At 44.4% G+C, this 25,799-nt stretch overlaps 1 protein-coding gene across 12 annotated transcripts in view; it reads right to left on the minus strand.

Annotated features, from left to right (window-relative positions):
* Unc79 (unc-79 homolog, NALCN channel complex subunit) overlaps window positions 1–25,799 on the minus strand; it is a 247,750-nt gene that overhangs the window by 109,948 nt on the left and 112,003 nt on the right. For all 12 annotated transcript variants that reach the window (XM_057782622.1, XM_057782619.1, XM_057782613.1 and 9 more), the window contains exons 15-24: window positions 21,320–21,510; window positions 20,722–20,845; window positions 19,076–19,216; window positions 17,014–17,208; window positions 13,964–14,191; window positions 11,411–11,552; window positions 6,891–6,970; window positions 6,650–6,798; window positions 2,936–3,093; window positions 2,344–2,525 (exon numbers count right to left, since the gene is read on the minus strand). In XM_057782622.1, coding sequence (XP_057638605.1) covers window positions 2,344–2,525; window positions 2,936–3,093; window positions 6,650–6,798; window positions 6,891–6,970; window positions 11,411–11,552; window positions 13,964–14,191; window positions 17,014–17,208; window positions 19,076–19,216; window positions 20,722–20,845; window positions 21,320–21,510 — 1,590 coding nt within the window. The remainder of the gene's footprint in view (window positions 1–2,343; window positions 2,526–2,935; window positions 3,094–6,649; window positions 6,799–6,890; window positions 6,971–11,410; window positions 11,553–13,963; window positions 14,192–17,013; window positions 17,209–19,075; window positions 19,217–20,721; window positions 20,846–21,319; window positions 21,511–25,799) is intronic.

Raw genomic sequence — 25,799 nt, forward strand, 5'->3', positions numbered from 1 at the left:
TTGATCCAGAACTATGAACTAAAAGTATGCCACTTATTTTCTAAATATTAACTACCATCCTCTTATCCCAAATACCAGTGCTTCTCTTTTCAATTACCTGTAGCGTTCACTGAGAAGCATACTTTCACCATTGTATTTTATTCTGTTATTGCGTGTGTGTGTGTGTGCACACAAGTATGAACATGCATGCATAAACCAAGGACATGTGGGGGCCAGAGGACAATTTTTGAAGCCCATTCTCTCCTAGAGTGGTAGGTTCAGGGAACTGAACTCAGGTCATCAGACTTGTGCCTCAAGCACCCATACCTACTGAGCCACCTCACTATCCCCCTAAGCTTCATTTTAGGACATGTGAGAAGATAGTCATTAAATTTCCTTACAATCCTAAATTGTGTGCTTGTAAAATAACAACAACAAAAAACCATTCTGTTTTCTTGGAATGAAATCAGAAAACACATTTAAAACATTCAAAGGGGGAAATAGATGTGTGGTAATTTAATTGAAAATGGCCCCCTAGGCTCACAGGGTCTGGCACTGTTGGGAGGTGTGGCCTCCCTGGAGTAGGTGTGGCCTCGCTGGAGTAGGTGTGGCCTTGTTGGAGGGGTGGACTTTAAGGTTTCAGAAGCTCAGTCTAGGCTTAGTGTCTCACTGTGCCTTCTCGCTGCCTAAGGATCCGGGTGTGGAGCTCTCAGCTACCTCTCCAGCACCATGTCTGCCTGCGTCCTGCCATGACGATCATAGACTAAGCCTCTGGACGAATGCCAACCCCAGTGAAATGTTTTCCTTTGTAAGAGTTGGTCATCATATCTTTTCACAGCAACAGAACACTAACTTAAGACAGGATAGAACATCTATTTCTCTAGTCTACGAAAATTTCTTTTAAATATATTCATATTTAAAAATATGACTTATCCAGCCATCCCATTCCCCATTCTGCTATCAGTTAATGAGTAGCCCTGAGCCACTGCCTGGAAAGTCAACTGGTAAGAGGACTAGTGAGTTTCTTAGGCACAGCGTGCTTGGGTAGCACAGCCCTGCATTTTTCCAGGTCCAAACAGGTGGCATTCTTCTTGCTTGGTCTATAACAGATGAAAACTTATTATATTAGAGAGAATGAGGGAAGGGGGAAGGGAGAGGAAAGAAAGGGGAAGGAAGGAGAGCTTGACTTTCTACGAGTCAGAGTGAAGTCTGTCTTAGGACCGTGACTCTGAAAACGTGGCGTTGCCTTTCCAACCTCCAGCTTCCCCAAATGTAACAGGGAACCTACAAAAAGCTATTCTGAGGGCTAAGGGAGGTAATACATGATGGGAACTTCTACTCCACATCCTGGCAACGCAGTACTTGTCTGGCAAATGCTAACTCTTGCCATTACTATTAGTTTTGATAAGAACAATAAAATTCAAACCAGTATCATTGTAGAAAAACAGTAGGCACTAATGTACCGTGTGCCCTCTGCTAAGTCCTCCTACGTCTCTGAGGCTGGCTTTCGTTTTACAGCGGAAGGGTTCACATAAGACAGACATGCGGCCCTCTCCAGGTCACCCACTCCTTGGTTTTGGTTCACAGTGTTCCAATGGTGGCATGCTGGCCTGATCGTGCTTCACTTCGATCCCCCTTAGCCTCCAACAGCAGCTCCAGGCCAGAGGCCAACTGAACGGCACAAAATGAACCAGCCTGCTTCAAAAATGTGCCCACCCTTCCCCCTACACAACAATTATAGCTGTCCACCAATTTCATCAGAATGTAGGAAAAAATAGTTTAAAAAGTTGTATCAGAAAATAAAACAAGTTACCGTTAATAAGATATGGTCCTGGGATGTTTTCCCCACTGTACAGGGAGAGTTAGGGGTAAAATAGATCTCTTCTTGTTTTCATTATAACATAACAAGCGTACATTTGAACACACGGAGATCTCTGCTACTACCGTCGCCAATACCATGCCTTTGCATGGTGCTGTAGTCTGGATATCTCTGTCCACTCCCCTAAAACGTCCATTATGCTGAAACTCAACCCCTTGGCAATATTAGAAGGTGAGTTTTGGGGAAAGACAAAGCCATGTGCACAGGATTCTCACAAATAAGACTCATGTCCTTAAACAAAGGCCCAGGCACAGCTAAAGGCATCGCTATGAACAAGAAAGTGGCCCTCACCAGACACTGAGTCCACAAGTACCTTGATCGTGGGCCTCCCAGACTCCAGAGTTACGTTACATAAATTTCTGTGATTTTATAAGCTACTCTGCTTGTGGTACTTTGACAGAGCATGGCTAAACAAGACCATGACAAAGCCAGTGAGCTGGTGGGACTGACAGTCTGTAGGGCTGATAAGACACATCCCCCGTCACCTGCAGTGCTGGCCTCTTTATGGTATCAAGCAGGAGACCTGCTCTGGTGGCAACTGCAGGGTTCACATCCTCCACAGCTGTCAGGAAGCAGCAGAAGGCGTGTGCCAGTGAGTACTTCAGCAGGTGGTTTTTGGTCACTGAGTGAATATCCAAAAACCGACAAATGACAGCTACTTTTTCCACTGCAATATAAAATACAAAGGACAAAAGGCATAAGTATATATATTAACATATTTCAAAAAATATTTCATTTATTTACTTGTAGGTGGGGCATGCATGTGACACAGGCCATGTGAGATCAGAAAACAACTGTAGGGATTGGTCCTCTCCTCCTACCATATGGCTCCAGAGGACTAAACTCGGGCCTTTGGCCTTGGAGGCAAGTACCTTTACCAGCTGCTGAGCCATCTCGCTGGCTGTGTGGTGACAGCTATTTAGACCTCATAAGAACTGACCCCCATAAGAAAAATGGTAACTTGGGGCTCCTACACGGAGATTTTAAGTATCAGCAATAAAGGCCAAAAACAAATTTCAAAACTGAACATCTGATTTATCTTACGACCCAGAGGACTTTTTACACATATAGAAGTACCTGCTTCAAACCTCATCTTCCAGTCTTTGCTGTTGAAGTTGCCGTTTATGATTGTCCAGAATATGTCAGCACCATGAGGAAGGGACAGAGCGTGAAGAAGGAGAGGGACTGCCAATGAGGACAGCTGAGAGAACTCGGACTTGACGACTCTCCACAGGCTGGGAAAGCAAGGAACAGCAAAGGCATTACATCATCGCCACCGTGGCAGAAGCAAAGAGCCGCCTCTCCTAACTCAGTGACACTCAACCTGTGGGCCCTTTCACAGGGGCACCTAAGACCATCGGAAACACAGACACTTACACTATGGTTCATAACAGTAGCAAAATAGGAGCTATGAAGTAGAAAGGTAAATAATTTTATGGTTGGGGGGTCACAACATGAGGAACTGTATTAAAGGGTCATGGCATTAGGAAGGCTGAGAGCCACTATCTTAGCTTATGGTGAGATCTGGGTGAAAGCGCTTTGTCCGCAAGACTATAATCCTCCAACATTTATGTTTAGATCTGTTAATATTTTCTGAAGAAATTACTTTTATATCACAATACTGAAAAATTAATAAAATTTTAATTCCATATATAAATTCAGCTATATAAATGAACTAAATAATATAGAAAATTAACAGCTATATTAAGATGATAATATGATAAGTGGTTTTAAAATTGTTTCTTAGGTGAATAACTAGTAAGCTTCACTGTTTATTTTATTTTTCTGCCCAGCAGACTTTCCCCTCTTTGAATGACAAAGAATAACCGCGTGTCCGCTCTTGACAGCCTCTACAGAAACTGTCAAGACTGTCACCCAAGGGCTCCCTCTTTTGCCCACCATAAGGACAAGCATGAAGCAGGTTTAACAAAGCACTTCACTGTCCTAATTGAGGGATTCGCCTACAAGCAAGCAGGCATATGACCCAAACTGAAGGTTTTCAGGACCCTTTTCCAGGTCATGTTGCGAACTCTGGGAGACAGGGGTCTGTCTCTCCTTCAAAGCCTGCATGATTGAAGGACAATGTCAATCAAGAGCTGCCAGGCACCCACCTCACGAGTAAGACGCCAATGTTTAGTTTGCTCTAACAAGCTGGCACCAGGCTAACTGACGGCAGGATGGGGAAAGAGAAGGAGGGACATGATTGAGGACACCCAGTGACCATTGCCTCCACTTCTGCGCCCCTCCACATTAGACAAAAACAAATCCGAATGCCGAAACCACCCACCGAAAGCAGGTTAGCTGCCTTCAGCAGGGCTCTGAAGAAGTGGCAATTCTTTGTTATTTCTTATTGATTCCTATCACTTCCCTCCTGTTGGCTGTTGTACTCTTTCCTCCATGTTCCTGGGGCTCCTAACCCAGGCTCTATCTTGCCTCTCTGGAGAAGTTGGCTACACTTACTCTCCTTAAGATTTAAATCTTCTATTAAACTCCCCTTACCATGCATTTTTTTCTTCCCTTCTAAATGTCTCCTTCCGTTCAGCGTGCCGTCTCTTCTCCATCACGGCCTTCACTCTTATTTCTACTCTCCCTGCCGGAGCCATAACGCTTGGCTCCACAATTCTCTTCTTTGTGCTCTTTTCTGCTAATCCTCCCCACTGACCATAGATCTACACAGACTTCCTTTATCAGCACCCAGGTCTTGGGCATCCACTCCCTTGCCTGTCTCTTTTCCTTTGAGACAGGGCGCTCTGTGCTGCACCTCTACGGACCTTGGGTCCTGGAAGTCTGTTCACAGGGTCTCTCTCTTCTTCACACTTCTCAGCTAAAGCCCAGTGCTGACTCTGCCAGTTGTCACTTCTTTTCGTGGGTCTCCAGCTATCACCAAAGAGAGAAGCTCTCTTCAAGACTCTCACCCGTGGGCCCTGGACTGCCTCTCCAGCCGCTTCCCTTACTCCCCTGAAACCACATCTTAGAAAATGCCACCTGCTATCACCTCACTAGTGTTTCCCATTTCTTGCCCCCCCCCTTTTAAGCAACTCTACCACCTCTTTGTCCTCGACATTCCTGCTTTCTAAAAACGTCCTGTCTTTATTACATTTCTATTACCATTGAGTCCCATAATGCTGATGCAGATGTATCTGCTGCCGAGCCCTGTCCCGATCACTGATGCAGACGGTTCTTGTCTACCTGTGACCTGTGCAGAACAGCCACTTACCACACGACACTGGATTATTTGTGACTTGTGTGTGTACAGGATAAAAATGTGTATTAATTTACCCAAGATCCTACCCTTGTTTATCATTCGGAGTCAAGGCTGCCCCTTCCTTCAGCCCCCAACATAGACCGATTTATGGTTCCGGTGAGAGAGAGAGGGAGGGAGGGAGGGAGGGAGGGAGGGAGAGAGAGAGAGAGAGAGAGAGAGAGAGAGAGAGAGAGAGAGAGAGAGAGAGAACACTTGCCCATGAGTGGAAGTCAGAGGTTGTCCTTAAGTGTTTTCCTCTGTTGCTTCCACTTTCCTTCGTGAGACAAGGTTTCTCGGTGTACCTGCACTTCATGGTTTTAGCTAGACTGACTGGGTAGCAAGCCCCCAAGTCCGGCTTGTCTCTGCCTTGCAGAGTGCTGGGGTTATAAATGCCATGCCTGGCTTTTGTGTGGATGCTGGGAATCCACACTCAGGCTCCCATGCTTACACAGCATGCTCTTTATCCTCTGAGCCACTCTCCTGAACCCAAAAGTACACAAAATTAAACAATAAAATATCGGTCACCCTTTATATTTATCATTCATTCCTTCTCAGACTAGACTAAAAAATTCCCCCAAAGCACTAGAATATTATTACGATAAATAAAAATAAAATAAGTCATTATATTCGTTGAATGAATAAATAAATGAGAAATAAGTAAGGGCAGAGCCTCAACTGGTTTTGTTGCAATGCATAAAGAAGCCTTTTTAAGGATCAGACTAGCCTCCTACTTACAAAATGATCTTTTTTTCTGGCTTGTTTCCAGGAAGTCTATAATAGTTATTTGAAGGTTCTCAGAAAGAAAGCACCATAAACCTAGGGCACTATTTTATTATTATTCTCAAAATGCCTCTATCTCTTGAAAGCAAGGCTAATGGCACCCAGAGGGTTCAGTATCTGCCAGCATGTCGAGTAAGATTACTATCTTACAAAAATCACACTTGGCAGCATTATTCACCCCTGGCATTTTTCTAGGGTCTACTATATTCATAATTCAGCCAACAATTGAACATCATAGAACGATCCTTAGTTTACCTATCTGGCCCAGCAGACTCTAATAAGCAAACATTGCTGTCCTCCTGCTGCCATACTGAGACAAAATAGGAAGCAGAGCTGAGTGTGGTGCCCCAGGAGACAAAAGCAAGGGGTCTCTGAGTTCAAGGCCACCCTGGTCTAATGAGTTGCGGGCTAGCCAGGGATACAAAGTGAGACCCTTCCTCCTAAAACAAAAACAGGCCTAGTGGTTGGTGGAACACACCTTTAATCCCAGTGCTCAGAGGGAGAGGTAGGTGGATCTCTGAGTTCAAGGTCAGCCTGGTCTTAGACAGAGCCAGTTCCAGGACAGCCAGGGCTATGAGGAGAAACCTGTCTAGAAACGCCCCCTTAAAGAAAAAAAACTAACAAACAAAACTAGGAAGTAAGTGAGTTTCTTTATCAAATTATTGTTCTGAGAGAGAAAGTTCAAATAAAATAGAGTAACTCTTACTCTCGCTTTAGTTCTTAAAACTGAAACCCAAAACGTAAACAAAAACGTGAAGAGCACGTACCTTGCAATCAACATGTGGTCCTGGATGTAGGCTAAAAACTGAGGATGGTCTTTCCTCGCAGAGTATAAACACTCTCCATGCAGACAGAGAATCTTTAAGCAATTGAGCATATTAAAAAGAATGTCTGGCTCTTCAAACTTAGCCATTTCCTATGCAAAGAACACACAGTTACTGCGTTTTCCAAAACAACAAATAGTTCCAAAGCCAAACCAAAATATTCAAATATTTCAGAAAAATCTACCTGGAAAATGGTATATATTAGTCTCAGCGTTACTGGAAGCTGTTGGTAGCAAAATTTTCTTTCCGTGTCGTTCTTTATTGCTATGAAAACACAATGACAAAAAGGTTAGCCCAGCCCCTTCCCTCCCATCATTCATGAGTTCATCAGGATCAGGGAACCAGAGAGGGGTAAAAGGGTAGAGAATGCATTACATGTTTGTAGATGCTTTTCACTTGGTTTTTTAATATTATCATGTGCCCACTTGGTGTGTAGATCACGCCTTTAATCCCAGCATTTGGGAGGCAGAGGCAGGTAGATCTCTGTGAGTTCAAGTTCAGCCTGGTCTTCATAGTGAGTACCAGGACAGTCAGAACTAAACATAGCAAAACCCAGAGAGAGAGAGACAGAGACAGAGAGAGAGACAGAGACAGAGAGAGACAGAGACAGAGAGAGAGACAGAGAGAGATCCTTAGCATGTGCCCTTCTATGAGGAAATAGAGGAAACCTTCTAAATCAAAGACTCAGCCTCCATTTTTCACGGCAGAGCTTCCACATTACCCCAGTGTCTTCGGCTGCCTGAACCACCCCAGACTCCACCTGTGCTCCTGTGGGGGAATGGACCTGGGGCTGGCAGGGTGTGCCCTCATAATTAAAAGGAGACAGGAAGGTATGGAAGAGAGGGGCGCAGGTTGATGAGCTCCTAAGGAGAGTTTATGATACAGACTGGCAAACAAGGCCTTTGAAATAGACGATGGTTTCCAAATGCAAACACTGCTCCTGGATGTCTCTTCTCGGGAGGTTCTCTAATCTCTGCCGCAACAACGGGGCAACACTACAGTGTTCATACAGGCAAGCTCGAGTTACCAGGTTAGTCAGATACCAAAACTAGTGGAATAGTATAGCACAGAGGGAGGAGGGGTTCTCAAGACCCTCACCCCTAGCTAAGGAGCTTTTGACATTTGATGGCTTTGGGCAGGAGGAAGAGTCAGTTTTCTGGAAGAGTGTGGTCTGTCCTGCCCAGTAGATGGTCTCACACACGAGTACATGCCCTGCACAAACTGAAGTCTATGGGATAGAAAAAAAAAGTTGGAGCAATGGGGAGATTGGGGATGGGTTTGGGAGGAGTTATAGAGGGGAGGGATGAATGTGATCAAAATACATGGTAAGAAATTTTCAAGCTGGGTGGTGGTGGCGCACGCCTTTAATCCCAGCACTCGAGAGGCAGAGGCAGGCGAATCTCTGGGAGTTCAAGACCAGCCTGGTCTACAAGAGCTAGTTCCAGGACAGGCTCCAAAACCATAGAGAAACCCTGTCTCGAAAAACCAAAAAAAAAAAAAAAGAAAAAAAAAAAAAAGAAAATTTCAGAGTTAATAAAAATATTATGTATTTTTTAAAACTCCTGCAAGATGGGCCAAATAATGTTCCAGTGTAAGTTGTGGCAATTCCTAGCATCAGAGACAATGACAGCCAAATCTCTTGGCTGATACATCAGTGAGTTTCGTGATGATCTTCTACTCAAAGGCACTTTATACATTGTTATCAGCGCCCAGCTCTATTATGGTTGATGTGAAAGTGAAGATACAATTTTGGCAGTGGACATAGCTGTGTCTACAAGAAATCCTTCCTGCAAAATGCAGAAAGAGGAAACATGAAAAGGATATGGAAATTGCTGAGCCCATTCGTGCAGCACCAAGGTTCCCTGAGCAGGAGCCCAGAACCACCACTGATGGCCACAGGGCACAAGCAGTACCAGTTTCTGAGTGGCAGGGAACACTGGTCTAGGAAACTAGTACAGGAGATGCACGTTATTCTGTTTCATCCATTTTGGTTTTGGGCTTTTATATAAGAATCTCACAATATACTCCAGAACAGCTCAGAATCCATGATCCTCCTGCCTCAGAACATGCAGGCACTACAGACATACTCAGGAGTGAGTTGGTTTGTTTTTGGTTTTTGGAGTGAGTTGGTTTGTTTTTGGTTTTTGGAGTGAGTTTACAATGACATCTCACAAGGAGGCAAAAGACAAAAGGAGGAAATCAGGCTGAGGCTGAGACTGTAACAAGAGCCTTGAAACAAGACCCAGGGGAGGCAAATGTTTTAAAAGGTAGAATTTGACCAACTTTGTAAGGAAGAACATAAGAGGCCTCTGTAACCACAGCATCTACATGTGCAAACTCAGTGAAGTGAGGCTCATTGGAGAGCAGGGCTGCTTCTGCTCTGAATGCACACAGATGTTTTTATGCTATTGTTCTGTAAACAACACGGGGCTTTAGAGTAACTCAATGATAGTGCACTTTGCCTTGCAGGCACAAGGCCCTAGGTTCAACACCCAGTATTGCAAAACAAACTTAAGCATTATAAGTCATCTGAGGATAGTTTAAAATAAATGGGAGGACAAGTATAAGTTATGAATGATTACTATACCATTTTATATCAGAGCCTTGGCACTGATGGAGGAGTTAATTTCATTGGTTAAATAAAGAAACTGCCTTAGCCCTTTAATAGGACAGAAAATTAGGTAGGCGGAGTAGACAGAACAGGATGCTGGGAGAAAGAAGCCGAGTGAGTGAGTCGTCATGATTCTCCCACTCCAGACAGACGCAGGTTAAGATCTTTCCTGGTAAGCCAGCTCATGGTACTACACAGAATATTAGAAATGGGTTAGATCAATATGTAAAAGCTAGCCAATAAGAGGCTGGAACTAATGGGCCAGGCAGTGATTAAAAGAATATAGTTTCTGTGTAATTATTTCGGGGCATAAGCTAGCCATGCGGGCGGCCGGGTGCCGGGGACGCAGCCCCGCCGCTCTTATTACAACAGGGCACTTACAGAGAAGGAGGTGCTGTGTCCTAGAACCAATGAACTAGAAGGCTGAGGCAGGAGAATTAATGCAAATTCAAAACCAAACCTGGGATACATGGTGTGTTGTATCTAGTTCAGCCTGAGCTACACAGTGTATGTCTATCTCAAAAATAACAAAAAGAAGTGATAATTACTTGAGTTGTGTGCTATGAAATAAAACTGTTTCCACAGAAAGAGCACAAATTATTAGATCCTGAGTGAGTTACAAAGCTCAATAGAAACATAACTCCAGCTGTGCCAGCAGCTGCAACCATAAAGCAAGGTCATTGCTTCTAAGAAACCAGGAAGCCTGGGTTCCAGCTCCTGCCTCTACTAACCCTACAGTGTCTGATTTCCTAATTCTCTGGCCCTGCCTGCTACAGAATCAGAGGTAGAGGCTATGGTCTTGTTCGGTTTTTTGAATACATATCGAGTGTATGTAATAAATGTCAGTGAACCATAGGCAAGTCACTTGACCTGCCTGGGCTTTGGCTTTTCATTGTTGAAGATACACACACACACACAAACACACACGCGAGCACGCATATATATGTATGCGAGTGTGTATATGTATGTATATATGTATTTATGTATATATATGTGTGTGTGTGTGTGTGTGTGTGGAGAGAGAGAGATTGAGATTACACAGGACAGGCAGGGCACTCTAGTGGAAGCTGGAGAGGGGGCTTCATTCATTTGCCTCCATTTTCCCACCAATTCCCACCCTGATGGAGGAGGTTACAGAGGAAGGAACACGGAGCCTTTACTACACAGAACCAATGAAACACATCACCTCCTTCCAGCTTAGTTTTTAATAGAGTTAATGTGAGTCAGAGAGTCAGTCTATTAACCATTTATAGCATCCATCCATGCAGAAGCAGTTAGTTAGAGCAAGGATTCTTTTAGTGATAATGTAATTATCATGAACCACAGAAGATAGTCCCCTAAGAATGGTTGCCGTTCACGAAATAAAGCCCATGCTTCCTGATTCCAGGGTGGACCTTCCAGGAGCAAGACAATTTATGATAGTAGAAGTAGAAATTCTTAAAGGCAGCCCAAATCTGTTCCAGGTCCGTAACAAGCCACACAGCATCTCCTTTCAGATCTAAGGACGAGGCTTTCCCATGCATGAGGGAACATCTTAATTCTGTCTGAGCATTACGAGGTAAGGAATGATTCCCCAATCGGTCTGCCATCTTGGGGTCCTCAGTTCACACACCAATAGCTTTTAAGGAAATTATAAAGAAGCCATCCTTCCAAGCACAAGGGATGACCAGCCCTGGAACACAGCTAGGCAAGGTGCATCTGTTTAGGTTCTTGGCCAATCTTCCAAGACGCAGATGATGTGTGGACACAAGTTTTGTTGCCTCTCTCCATTTGACTTTGACTACATGCCCCAAGTGGCTATTGAGACTGTCAGCATCCTCCACCGCGGCCATTCTCAGTTTCTTCTGCACAGAGAACTTAGTGCACTAGGTAAACTTCACATTAGGTCTCTATAAACCAGGATGAGTTTTTGCTCTTAACAAGATCCTGGGGCCAGGAAGACACTTGGGGGTTGGCATTCCTTCCTAACATGGTAGGAAATGCTTTACCTGTACAATCTACACTAAAGAAGCACATTAGACTCTTCCAAGTTGCTGAAGTTGTATAGACCAGAAAGTGTACAACCCGTACTCCCATCAGCCAAGTTCACCTACCAGCATTTTCTGAGGGCGCTGTACGGGTGCCTGGATTCTCTCCATGCTTGGCTGCTGGGTTCTCCTCCTCCTCTCCCTCGTGCCCTATAATGAACTCTGGTTTGGAAGAAAGGAGGCTATCTTCAAGGCTGTCTGTGGGCTCCTGCAATAGATACAAGTGGCTATGTGAGGGGCCATAAAGAACAGCTTGGTTTAAGTCAGCAAAGGCGGATCAGCCTGTTCTACCCAACTTCGTGCTGGCCAAGAGAAGAGCCTGCACCAGCACTTATATTCGTGCTACTGAGAGGTGGTTGTGTGAGGTGGCTGATGAAAGATTTGCCTTCACTGGGTACAAGAAAACAGAACATCGAAACCATTGCCTGATCTCCTTGGACAGCTCCCCCACCTTTCTTTAGTCCCAGAGTTCAGCACCCATTCACATCTTATTTAGGAGCTAATGTTTTTAGACATGATGTCAATTCTGGTGGCCTGGGTGAATCCATGTTTTAGGAACAAGAAGTTGCTGTAACATGTGAGTTAAAGGAAGCAAAGGTATACAGCTCAAGTGTCTATCAGCAGACAGATGGATCAACAAAATGTCTATCCACACAATGGGTTGTTATTCAGGCTTTACCAGGAGATACTAATGCATGCTACACCTTGAAGGAAGCTTGGGGACATGACGCCATCACAAGAGACAAATGCTGTAGGCACTCACTTAGACATCTACAGTAGTCAGTGTCATAGAAACAGTTAGTAGGAGCTGGGGACAGAGAGATGGGCAACTGTTAAAAGTCCTGGAGATTGGCACATGACTTTAATCCCAGAACTTGGGAGGCAGAGGCAGGCATATCTCTGTGAGTTCGAGGACAGCCTGGTCTACAGAGTGAGTTCCAAGCTTTCTCTTCTTCTTTTTTTTTTTTTTTTTTTTTTTTTTTTTTTTTTTTTTTGGTTTTTTGAGACAGGGTTTCTCTGTAGCTTTGGAGCCTGTCCTGGAACTAGCTCTGTAGACCAGGCTGGTCTCGAACTCACAGAGATCCGCCTGCCTCTGCCTCCCGAGTGCTGGGATTAAAGGCGTGCGCCACCACCGCCCGGCCCAAGCTTTCTCTTAAGCATGAGACACAATGCTCATGATGCAGGGCAGCTCTTTTTGGGTAGTTAAGCTGTGTGCTAGTTTGTCCCCTCTAAGTCCTGTTGGGACTGTCCCTGTTGTAATATTGAGGCGGGACCAGGTGGGTCTTTTTAAAGGTGATTAGAGCTTCTCCACTAACAAATTAACCCCATGTCTCATTTGGGTGACATTCTCTAAGTCTGAATTCTTCTCCTGTCTTCAGCTTTACCACAGCTATAAACTCAGGGCTCATATCCCTCAAAAGGCTCCTGGTCCCATCTCCCTGAGGCTGGTCCCAAAGTCCCTCTTATTCCCCCAGAGCTACTCTGTTCATATCTTGCTGTAATAATCATCACACTGACTTGTGGTTCTCTGTTTACTTAAGTATATCCCAAGTCACTCTCAGCTGTTTTGTTTTAAGCAGGGCTGGGGATAGAACTCAGGGCTCTGTGCATGCTAGGCAGTCACTCTACCACTGAGCTATACCTCCAGACAGACCCTACCTGGATTCCTTGGCTTCAATCTCTATTGCCTCACCATCTGTTTTGGTGGCTGGTTTTATTTTGGTTTGGTTTAGTTGTTTTTCAATTACATTGTATTATATGCTGACAAGGATGAACCTGGAGGACATTATGTTTTGGTAATAAACGAAGCAGATCAAGCAAATGTAAACTATTCTCACTTGCACGAGGAATGTAAAACATCTAAGTTCAGAGTGGTGGACAATGGGCAGTAGTTAAAGACAATGGGGGTGGGAAGAGTATTTTATGGGAAGTTCCCAATGGCTGTGTTAAAATACATAATATTATATTAAGACAGGACTAAGAAGGTCAATAGACTGCCGCTGAAGGCACACTTTATAGCTTATGCGTGACACTTCAAAAAGTGTTGGATCTTTTTAGAGAAGTAACTTTTGACCCTAAGCAATCTTAAGAAGCAGAAGAAATGGTGGCTCGGATAACTCAGTTTCATCTACCTCTGATGGCCTAAGGATATTTTGGTGTTATGTGTGCCCTTTAAAGTATGCTATACAGGAAACAGCTAAAGTATGGAGCCACTGAAATGTGGCATCTGTCAGAGGTCAATTCTTTATGTGGCTTTTCCTGATAGCAAATCATGAACATAACCGGAAAAGAGAATGGGTTTTCTTCATTGTTGATGATGCTGGTGAGCTCCTTGGATCCGTATCCATCACAATCTACTTCGTATTTAATTGTATAACGTACTATGTCCATTATTATTTAAACTTCATAAACATAACTGAGTGATAAAAATCCTTTAAGGATACCAGTAATGTTCTGTGTTTGTAAAAACTCTGTGAACGGAGCTGCTGCCATTCAACGTTAGCCACTTAACACAAGTCTGTATCCTGTGTCCCCATCTCCTGTCCTAGACAACAGTTAAACAGCCCCATCACTCCGGCTTTGCTTATCGTAAGCCATCTCATTTCTTCAGCTGCTTACCACCAGCCGGCTTTCGTCTTTGGGAGCTAGCCTCTCCAGGAGCTCACAAGCCAGCTGGTAGCAGAGGATACTAGACTGGCACAAGTTACACTCTTTCGCCTTTTTGTCCTTCTGGCAGCTGTGGGAGCCCCCCCAGGGGGCCTGGAAGACATTGTTGATGATAGAAATGATGTCCTTTGACAAGCTGTGCTCCAAACCCATCGTGATGCCATCATCTTGTAACTCCATCTGAAAGACACACCAAAGGACAGAGAAAGAAAGAGAGGAAGAAGAGAAAGAAGACAAAGTTTGGTCCTTAATCCAGCATTCTCTTGGCATAATACTTGTTGATAATTCAATTACTTTAGAACAATATATGCTTAAAAGCCATGAAGACACACTCATTTCTAACATTCATCTAAAAATAGTATAAATACAAAATAAAATATACAGATTATCCTTAAAATCTGTGTGTCATTAGAGATGGCTCTGAGCCACCATGTATTTAGATTCAAACCTGGGTCCTCTGGAAGAGCAGACAGTGTTCTTAACCATGGACCCATCTTTCTAGTCCCCGTGGCCTGATTTGTTTGTTTGTTTGTTGATACTAGAACAATCTAAGATTACTTAATTTGTTCTGTTTTCTAGAGTCTCTCTCTCTCTCTCTCTCTCTCTCTCTCTCTCTCTCTCTCTCTCTCTCTCTCTCTCTGAAATATGGTCTCACTATATAGCCCTATCTGGTTCAGTACTCACTATGTAGACCAGGCTGACCTTGAACTAACAGCAATCCTCCTGCCTCATCCTCTCAAGTGTTAGAATTAAAAACAGGTGCTATTGTGCTGGTGGAGATGGTGACTTTTCATCCCTGTGGTGCTGGTAACTGCACACTTCTCACGCAGCCAGGTAGGCACTGTGCCACTGACCTGTGCCCCAGGCCTTCAGTCATTGTCTAGAACAGCTCTTCGCTCATTTTATTCCTGCCCCTGATTTTCTGAGAATATACTTTATAGTATTAATATTCTATTGTTTTATAAAATGTATCTCAAATATAATTTGTTTTATTTTTCCATATGAACTTATTTGAGTAACACATTGGGGTGGGGGGGAGCTCACACGTGTGATATTATATCCTCTCTGGTTATTGTATCCAGAGGCAGGACTGGAGAGGTGGCTCTAAGAGCACTTACTGCTTTTCCAGAGGGCCTGAGTTCAGTTTCCAGCACCCGCATCAGGCTGATTACAGCCTATAACTCCAGCAGCAGGGGACCCAGCGCTCTCTCACACCTGTACTCACACTGCATCCCCACCTAGACACATGCACACAATTAAACACTCTTAAAAACCTCATATCAGGAAGCACAGGGGAGAATTACCAATGGGAGCCTGTGATCTCCTCAGTTTCTCTACAGAAAGTAACTGTAATGATGCATTGTACTCCTGTGCTCAATTTCTGCAAATCCAACCATAGCCAAGGACAAAAACAGTTGGAAAAGATCACTGCATCTTTCCTGAACACGTACAAACTTATTTTCTTCTTGCCTAAACCATGCAGTGAAACAGCTATTCATATGACCCTCACATTGTATTGGGTGTTATAAGTAGCAGAGATAAGAGTTAAAGCACAGGATGTATGTGATGCTTTATTAGGTACTACTGTTTACAAATCCTGGCCATCTCCTATATGAAACTTGAACATCCACGGATTCACGGATTTTGGTGTCTGTGAATGGTTCTGGAATCTCCTGAAGATGCTGAGGGAGAGGCCACTTTTCCTTCTGTAATTAGTACATGATGTGTGATTTTTTTATTTGTTTGTTTCTTATCAGACTCTGAGCTACTGGTTTTAGCCTGGTGGATGGATGCCTGAATTGGTTACGATTGCAATGGCTTCAAAATGGCCATATTCCAAGTCCATCCTTCCCTGCTCCCCGCCCCCGTACTTGCTGCTGTGTAGTCTCCCACTAGAGGAGCCGTTGTTCCTTCTCTACTGTGCTGTTCATCTGACTATTCCTGTGCCTGTGCAGTCACATGATCTGCTAAGATTAGTTATTATGTGGCTCACGCTACTCCATGTGTGATTAGTGCGATCTCCTTCAAACTGGCTCTATGTTCCTCTAACACGTCTACACCATTCTCTTTCTTGTGTGTGGTATCAGGACTCAAACCCTTGCATCTGGAAGCCCCGCTCTACCAGTGAGCTACATCCCTAGCCTTCCACAATCTTTTAAAATAGTTTCCAGACTCTCCCTTGTCTCAATTCTGGGACTGGCCATTTCTCTAAGGAACCCTGGCTCCTTTCCTTGGATCATAGTACTTTGAAACCAAGATCTGGACAGCAGGTGAGAAACAACATTATTTAGATGTGTAAAAGTATACAGAGTGATGAGTTTAAAAAGACGTGTCTTTTTAAATACACATGTAGGAAACATATCCCCACACAAATGCACACTCAAAATAAGTAAATAATTTTTAAATTTGGCTGAGTTTATTTTTTGTCTTGATAGAAATATTTTTATATTAATTCTAAAACGAAAATTTCTGTGAGTTAGACAGTAACATTGTCTGACTTGAGTGCTCTGGAGTGTGGGGACAGATCCCAAGCCTGCAGCTTAGTCTCACAACAACTCATTAAGAAAGTGGGGTCAACAACATCTAAAGAATTTGAGAGCAAGGTGTTGAGGGTTCTTTGGATTATTCTTTTAATTTTCTGTAAATCCAAAATAATTTCAATTTTTTAAATTATGAGGAAACATCCTTCTCATCAGAGCCTTTTCAACTTTTAAAATTCCCTTCGGAAATCAGTTTAGTAAACATACCTAAATTATCCCCATTGCTACAAAAGTCTGCATTGACCTTCCCAACAATAGCAGTATCCAGTTCTTTCATTCTACCAAAACAGTGTTTCTAAAACTCAGATCCATTTTCACATGTCAATGACCCTGCAGACAGTCACATAGGTCGTTCTTGGATTCCTTAGGAGATTCTCGGGGTCTGATGCCACCCCACCCAATAGACAGAATCTCTAGGACAGGACACAACCTGGGAACTAAAGGAACCTCAGGCTCTACTACCTGCTTTAGGAGAAGATCAAACATGAGGATGAAACAATTTAGATTCATGTCATCATCTTCACAGTCAAAATCAATAGTCCTTCCTCCTGGGTGCCCAAAATTCTTGAAAGGGCTACGAAATGGACTACGCATGGGACTCCGGAACGGACTCTGGAAGGGGCTATGGAACCGACCAGGATCAGAGGCGACACTCACCTGGAAGAAAGCACACCAGCAAACGCAAATGACTTCATGAAGGCTCCAAGGCCTCTTCCTGGTGTGTGAGGGCCCCAGGGAAGGTGTTTCCTGCTGTCACACTGGCTTCCCCAAATTATTTGTACCTCCAGACATGATATATCCCCATAAAATGTGAATGCAAGGAAGGAAAACACCCACAATTCCATAGTCTGGAAAGGAGTTGGGATCCTGAAGAATGAAGGTGCCCGCCATCATTTTCATCCTATCAAATGCTGCCAGAATAATCTACAGTGGCTAAACTACTGAAAACTTGTGGAAAATGAGAAAATATTTTAGGATAACTTTTAGAATTATAAATGTAGACTTCTAGACCGGAAGGGCTTTGAAATAACCCCTGAGATTATAATGATCAAACTCTCATGAGAAAAGATACGATGGACCTGCGGTGCTGGCTATGTACCATGTACCCAGTCAAGCCCCTCCCGAGATCCTCATGGAGCTTTTCTACTCTGCCCCTTACTGTCTCTCAGCTGCCCCTCTGCTGCTTGGTGTGTCCAGGTGGGCTCAGTCAGTGGTGGGCACCAGAAGAGCACCAGGGCTGCAGATGTCAGAGGCAGAAATAGTTCTTCCCACTTCTGCCTGCAGTGCATCTGAGGTCACCACTCTATGGTGACCACGGTCAGCCATCTACTGGAGTTCCAGCTCCAGGAAGGCTGCTGGAGTTCTGTACCCTTCAGCCCCACAGGTACAGTGGTCAGGGCTGAGCTATCACTGGGTGAGGGTGCTTCATCATCCTTGTGTGCCTTTAGCCATTCTCATCACTCCCCCAGTGGAATCCCCACTAGACTCTCCCCTTTTTACTAAGAGCAATAAATTCTGCAGTGGAGTCCTATCTGCCATGTCTGTGTGTCATGCTCAACTGCCATTTCATCCCATATGGACCATTCTGGTGGTCAGGAAGCACAGCAAACAGCACTCAGTTCCAGGTAAAGAAGATCACCCCGTATGAATCACAACGCACATTTACAGTGTCACTTTACTGGACCTAAGTTTCAGCAACTGTAGAAATGAGGATGATGGGTTCCTACAACTCTGCGCTAATGTTCAGTGTGAACATAACACAGAGTGAAAGGCTGTGAATTGCTATACAACCTTTGAGTTGCAAAAGGAAGAAAACAAGGTGGGCCACTGGTTCCTACAAGATAGGTAGGCAATGATCATTTTCAAAGAAAAAAAATCCACTGAGTATAACCTATGCCATGACCTCATTAGGGTTTCTGATTCCCAAACATCAGTGTGACTTGGGGAGCATTCTGAGGACAAGCTTGCCATGCAGACACTTGAGGTCCTTCACCTCTCAGGAACTGCTCATGGTCTGAGAACATCCTTGCACCTATAGAAAGTCCTTCAGGTCCTCTATGGACATCTTACATTCTTAGGCATTTTTCTCACTCACAAAGATACAATGAAAAGACCTCATCACTTAAAGTCCCCACCAATTGACCATGTCTTCCCCAAACACAAAACAAAGTCACTTTCCTCAAAGTGACATAGTGATCTTTAGTAACTAGCATTCCTATTTACCAGGGTATGTCTTACCCCCAGAGGAAGAACATAAGCAGAAAAAAATTACTCTCATTCTCTCAATGCTAAGAGAAGGCAAAATTAAAAAGAAATAAAAACAGTAACTTACCGATTAAAGGCTATATCAAGTTTGTCTTTAACAAATGTTTTCTTATTTAATGTAATTAAAAGATTAATGGAATGGAACATGGTACACTCTTCCCAAAGAGATTTCTACTGATGCTACTTTGGAGGCCGGAATAGCTGGCAAGGGTTTCCCCAGTCTAAACAAGTAGGACAAGAACAGTCAGGCAATAATTACCCTTCGTGCTGCGGCGTTCCCTGACAGCTCATTGGTTCTTGACTTTCTTTGATTTGCCAATTCTTTAACAGAATTAACACCATCAGAAAACATACTTATCAAGAGTTGAAGTGGAACCGTGATATCTAACTCCGATAATACCTGAGGGAAAATCACACACACAAACACACCCAAAAAGTAAATTTTCAAACTCAGAAAACTAAACTTGATTTTCTCTATGTAAACTAGTGAATGTAAGGACAGGTAGCATAGGCATAGAGCATTTTCACACCCAGGAAGTCAGTCATCTTGGAAATTTCCATGTTCCCCTCCCCATTGTACAGGAAGCTGCTGTATTCTTCTCACTGTCTTCCTGATGCTGTGTCCTCCTCTCTCCCACACACTACGGAACCTTTTCCTCACCATGCATCACTGCAGCCCTTGCCCTAGCCCACTCCCACTCCGACTGAATGCTGCAAGCTCTCTTGCTTTCCGGTGCAAGCTCACGTCCTCTTGGGGCAAATGCACCTCATCTGCAATGAACTCTCTGGTGACCCGTGCTTCCTTTCTTCAGACAGAATGAATCCACCCTCCTCTCCTCTTAGATCTCCCTTCATGGCTTTCTGGGAACGACTGCCACTTCCGCTGGGTTTAATTACTGGGGCTGCTCCCCCACTGTCAGTTACTCAGAGGAAGAAAGACAGAAAGTTTCTAACCCAGCCTTTATCTGCTATACACAAGAGGTCAGCAAGTGTTTCCACAGCTAATTATTGTGAGTCAGATTTGAACCCTGTCTTGTCCATTCTCTTCAATGCACTCTTCCAAAGTGCCGGGCCAGTACTGTGAAACCTTCCGTTGCAGCACCGGCACTCAGAGCAATGAAGAAGGCCCTAAGTTAGATCCCCAGCACCACAAAAAGCAAACTTTAAAAAAAATGTTTCTGCAATCATAATTGGACTATGGATCTGCTCTCATTTTGTGAAAATGTCTAAACTTCATGGGAGGGGATTCGATGTCACAATTTTTATTTTTTTCAAACTGAGTGTTCATTAAATAATCCAAATGCTAGGAGGAAAAACGTGGGTAGCTATAAAGTTAAAAATAATATGTGGTCCCTGAATTTACGGTGTTCATGATCAGAAGGAAAACCCCTACCCCTACCCCCCCCCAAAAAAAAATGATTAGAAAGGGAAGAATTCCCAAAGACAGCCTGTGGGATGCTACAGGAAGGAATAATGACCTGGGTGGACTGAGAGCTACAGAAAACTCGAGAGGAGGTAATTTGTGAGGCAGGCTTTAAAAGATTGTGTTCTTTGATGGAGACAGAAGAGGAAGTCGTCCCGGGCTGAAAGTACAGCACAAACCATTCCTTCCCTGAGTACTTCTCAATCTTTCCAGGCAAAGGTAATTTCTCTGAGCCCCAGACACCTAGCCAAACACAAGGCCTAAAAGGCCCTACGAGTTTGATAATCTTACCGAATACATTCACTACAGCTACATGTATCTGAGATTTAGCGACTTATCTCCGCACATGTGACTCCAGCCTGCAGCACACTTCCAGAAACACAAAGGTTTGGGGTCTCTGCCAAAGTTCTCCCCCTGTCCCCTAGGCATCTAAAGCCCGGTGGCCAAAAGACTGCTCAAAATGGTGGCTTTGTTCAACTCACGTGAAGCCAGAGTAGGGCTTGTTCCTGCACCGTGGAAGGGTATCCTGTAAACCGGCAGCTGATAAAACCAAACATCTCTTCCATGGAAAATGGCAGAGGACACAGCTCTATGTCAAACATTTTGCTGCAAAGCAGAGCAACAGAAGCAAGTGACCGATGGGCACACTCCAAAGACGCCTGGTGCCACAGAAGTGTTCCTAACTAGAACCTCAGAGAGCTAAGGCCTGTGTTCCCATCAGGCACTCGTAAGTTTCACCACTTTAAGAGGTGAGTCTCCATCACGACATAGAAATGACCTTATGGCTTGATAGCATTACATTAGTGTTCATCCACATATGGGAATTAATAGAAGAAACTATCTCAGGATCTAAAGACATAAGCAAAAGGAATGATGTAAATTACTGCTCCACAAGAACAAAACCTTTTCTGAATAGGTTCACACCTTCTGAGCTCAGATTCTGGCGGCACTTTGCCTGAGCTCTTCTCATCACTCCACAGGACCATATATAATGATCAGCAGAGTGCCCGGCACACAGCGCATGCTCTGTGGCTGTCAGATAGCACTATGATTAGTGACTTTGTCAAACTACTTACCCACCTTAATACTTCCCTGAATTCCTTTAACTGGTTGTCAGGGACTTCCGTCCGGATGGCCTCCAGCCATTCTGGCATAATGCACTCCCACACGGACTGGCTGATGACATTGTAGGGGATCAGGCAGAGAATCCTGTTGAGCCCTTCCTTTAACTGAGTCACGGTGCTACAGGACTTGTCCCAGTATCCGCCAACCTGGCCAAAAAAATGAAACATGCTCCTTACAATTATAGCCAAGGGCTTCTTAGAAGGGAACAGGTCTATTAGGAGTCACAGCCCAACGGTCTTCAGAGTGAGGTCGGTGAGAGTCTTCAAGTCACCATTAAGATCCATCCACGTGCAAAGAGAAGTACCTCTGCAGGGAGACATGAGGTCCTTCGGGGAAATGCCCAGCAGCTGTACAGCTGTGTCAGATGGTAATTCTGTTTCTCGTCTTTGAGAAACCTCAAGACAGATTGCCAAAGAGGCTACATTGACTTCCACCCCCACCAACAACACACGAGGGCTCCCTTGTCCCCACATCTATGCCAGCATTTGTTGCTGCTTATACTCCTGATGATGGCCATTCTGACTGGTGAGAGACTGGATCTTTTTTATTTTCAAGACAGGGTTTCTCTGTGTAGACCTGCAAGTCCTGGAACTCACTCTGTAGACCAGGCTGGCCTCGAACTCACAGAGATCCACCCGCCTCTGCCTCCCAGCAGCTGGGATTAAAGGTGTGGACTACGATGTCCAGCAAGACTGAATCAAAATCGGTTTGAACCCGCATTTCCATAATGAGTGGGACTGTTGAATGCTTTTTAAAGTGTTCACTGGCCCTTTGTGTTTCTTCTTTTGAGGACTTCATGCTAAACTCCATAACAACAAGAAGACGCAGTTACAGGTAGGTCTGGATCCTGGTCATGGACTGAATTTGAACTCTTCTGCCGTGGACTTCCAGAGCCCATGAAGACTGTAATTCCCAAGTTCTCCTCCTACTGTGATGAACAACAGTGAAAAATCACTCTTTCTAAAGCCGGATCAGCATGCAGTTGCTCCTGTCCACAGACAGACACACTTCCTACTGAAACACTCAGTACTGCAGATTTTCCTTCACGAACAGCACTGTGGTACAGAGTGCTTGCTGTTTCTCTCTACTGTCCATATGCAGCAACAGTCTTCTTATAAAAAAGGTCTAAGTGCCTGGCCAGGCATGGTAGCAAACTTCTTTAATCCCAGCACTTGGAGGCAGAGACAGGCCTGAGTTCAAAGCCAGACTGGTCTACAGAGCAAGTTCCAGGACAGGCAGGGCTACATGAAGAAACCCTGTCTTCCAAGTTACAGGGGTCTACATGGCCACATGTGGCTTTTCACATCGGCTTCAGTGTTTTGAAGTCAGGTCTTCATATTTGCCTGGTAAGCAGTCCACCATGTAGCCACCTCCATAGTCAGTTTCTAAATATTCTCTCACCCTCCTGGGCCAGCGTCAACAGAGACTAAAATCAGTTGTCCAGATCCTTACTAAGACTGTACATTTTGGGGTCAACAAGAGAGTTCAGCAGGTAAAGGTGTCTGCTGCCATAGCAAGCTAAGCTCCACCTCTCGGACCAGCATGGTAAAGGAAGGAGATAACCAACTACAACAGGTTGTCCTTGGACTTACACACACACACACACACACACACACCTTTGCGTGTACACCCCTCCTCCACCACACAATAAACAAATAAATACATATTTTTTTAATATTGAGTAGTCTTGCCCCAAGGCCTACAAGCCAAAGTTGAATGACTCAAGCTTCATAAGATTTATCCACAGCAGTTCAAGTCCCTCGGGAAATGCACCAAATACCCACAACTGCACTGCTCATGGGAAACAAGTGTCACTTGTGACACTAACATCTTCACTTCGTTATCGTCTAGAAACCTCCGTTCCCGGCTTCTTGTCCTCAGGAACAAGGCCTGCAACCTATCCAACCGCGGCTCTCTGCTCGTGATTTTGCTTCCTCAGGCCCCTTTGTGGGCTCCTAATCATGTAAGCTCTGACAAAAGCTCTCCACACAGTCTGCCTGGCATCTCTGTCGCAGGCACAATTTCAAGGAGGTCGCCGGGAATGAGATGAGGAGACACTCAAACTCCAGACTCCTGCGAGGCTGTCTCAGAGTGGAGCCTGGAGCTCAAGAAGGAAAACGGAAGTGTTTGAGCTTGCTGTGTCTGCCTAAAGCAGAGGATTTTGGAAATGCACACCAATTTACCTCCTCCAAAGAGAGGGTTCTGAAAATTCAGCCACTCCGAGGGAAGTCGCTACTTGTGCTTCAAAAATTCAAAGCCATGTTGAGTTTGGTCTGGAAGTCTCAAATCTCTAACAGCTCAGGGAGAATTTATCACCCCTCATTATGTTCATCCATGAGCCTTCTCTTCTAATTAGTCATCGCTGGTTCTCACACAGGGCCCACTTTGGGAGAGGAAAAGGTTTTTTTTGTTTTTTGTTTTTTGTTTTTTGTTTTTTTTTTTTTTTGCTTTTTCAAGACAGATTTCTCTGTAGCTTTGGAGCCTGTCCTGGAACTAGCTCTGTAGACCAGGCTGGTCTCGAACTCACAGAGATCCGCCTGCCTCTGCCTCCCAAGTGCTGGGATTAAAGGCGTGCGCCACCACTGCCCAGCAAGAGGAAAAGTTTTACCAACAATGTAACTTCTTATCTCCCAGAATCACAGCAAACCCACCTCCTATAAGGGAAGTAACAGGAGCACACCAGCACAGAGAATTCCAACAGCTGGAAATTGTCCATCACATAAAAATGCAATTTTACAAATGAGTCAGTAGGTGGCACCAAAGACGAGAGGAGCATAGCGTAGCTGGCTGCTCAGCCATCTGGATCCTGAAAGCAGTTATTCCTGCAGATGGTTTGTGCTCTGATTTATCCTCAAATGTCTCTTTTCAGCACAGTTTTAAACTAAAGATGATCTCAAGGTCTTTTTGAAAGAAAACAGAATATCTAAAATAAAAATAAAACCTAGAAAATACTCTGAAAAAAAATCACAGATTGCCGCCAAAAACTGATTCTAGGCCTCCACCTTTCCCGGTTAGGCACAAATTATATTGTAATGAAGAAATGTGGGCTCTTTCTAGCTGAGCATCTGCAAATAGTGATCCACATTGGTAGCAATTGAAGAGACGTGGATAAACCTGCCCTCCAGTGCAAGGAGCCAGGATTCCAACAGTTCTAGGAACCATTTTTGGCATTTTTAAACATCACGGAGTAGACTTCCACTGTTATTGGTGTCTTAAATGAGAAGCTGGAGTGCAGGGGCTCCCAACAAAGCAGGTCTGTTCACTCATGCCAGAAATTAAAGCAACAACTGAAAACCAGGAAGGAATTTGACACACAGGATGACCACACTGGGAAGACAGAGGGTGAAGCCTGTCTTCCGGAATCCTGGCAAACTCAGAAGAGTGGGGCAGCGGAAGTGAGGCAACACAGGGGAGCAGTCTTAGTCTTGTCTCGGTTCTGCTCACACTGAGTATTATTCCTGTTGAGAAAATTACCCCAAAAGAGAGGGAGGGAGGCAACAGGGGGCAGTTTCCATCAGCATCCAGGTCATTATCTACCGGAGCTGTGATTCTGGAAGCGAGGGGGGGTCTGTTTCCTGTGGAATCCCTGTCCTGACGAGGGGTGTCAGTCTATCTCCTCACAGGGTGACCTCCTGCAAAGCTCAAGTGTCCCTGGAAGGTGTGTGATAATTACTGAAGACTTCAAGGAACCATCACAAAGATCTGAAAATATGGCACCTTAAAAACTGATGGTGGACCACTTGTTCAAAGTACCTTTGAGTTGCCTTTACCTTGGCATCTTTACCCGCTGAGAGGCCTAAATAATTATTACAACTCACCTATAGGCACAGTCGAGCAAGTAGGTATCTGACCCAAAGAAGACAGAAAATGAGGCTAGAGATGCCACACTTTACCCGCTTCTAGTGACCCACTGGGCATATGCAGGCCCAAGAGAAGATGCATTGCTCATAGTAAAAAGCTATCTTGGAGTCATGTCATTCTGTCATAGTCTAGAAATACACATAAAGCTTCCGAAATTCTCCTCTTTGGCTGCAAGCCAGAAAGGAACTGAGCCCCCAGACCCTACAAAAACCATTGTTATTATTTATTTCTTAATAAAAACAAGCCATGCCAAGAATGAACATATATTAGAGATACCTCATTATCCCATCATGCCATTCTTCCCTTACAATGCCGAAATGGCACGTCACCAAAGCTGCAGGCAGGTATTACACTAACTGCCCTTGCTGTTTGTTTGTGTGGATTTGGTTTGGATTTTTGAGACAAGGTATCACACTGTAGCCCTGACTAGCCTGGTACTCACTGGGTAGCCCAACCCACCATGGGCGTCATAGGAATCCTCCTGTCTCAGCCTCCTAAAGTCTGGGATTACAGGTGGATGCCACCACACCCAGGTAAGCTAACTGTCTTTGGCTGTTGACACAGACAGAGGGAG

This window comes from Chionomys nivalis, chromosome 10 (assembly GCF_950005125.1).
Source record: "Chionomys nivalis chromosome 10, mChiNiv1.1, whole genome shotgun sequence".
Taxonomy (NCBI): Eukaryota; Metazoa; Chordata; class Mammalia; order Rodentia; family Cricetidae; genus Chionomys; species Chionomys nivalis.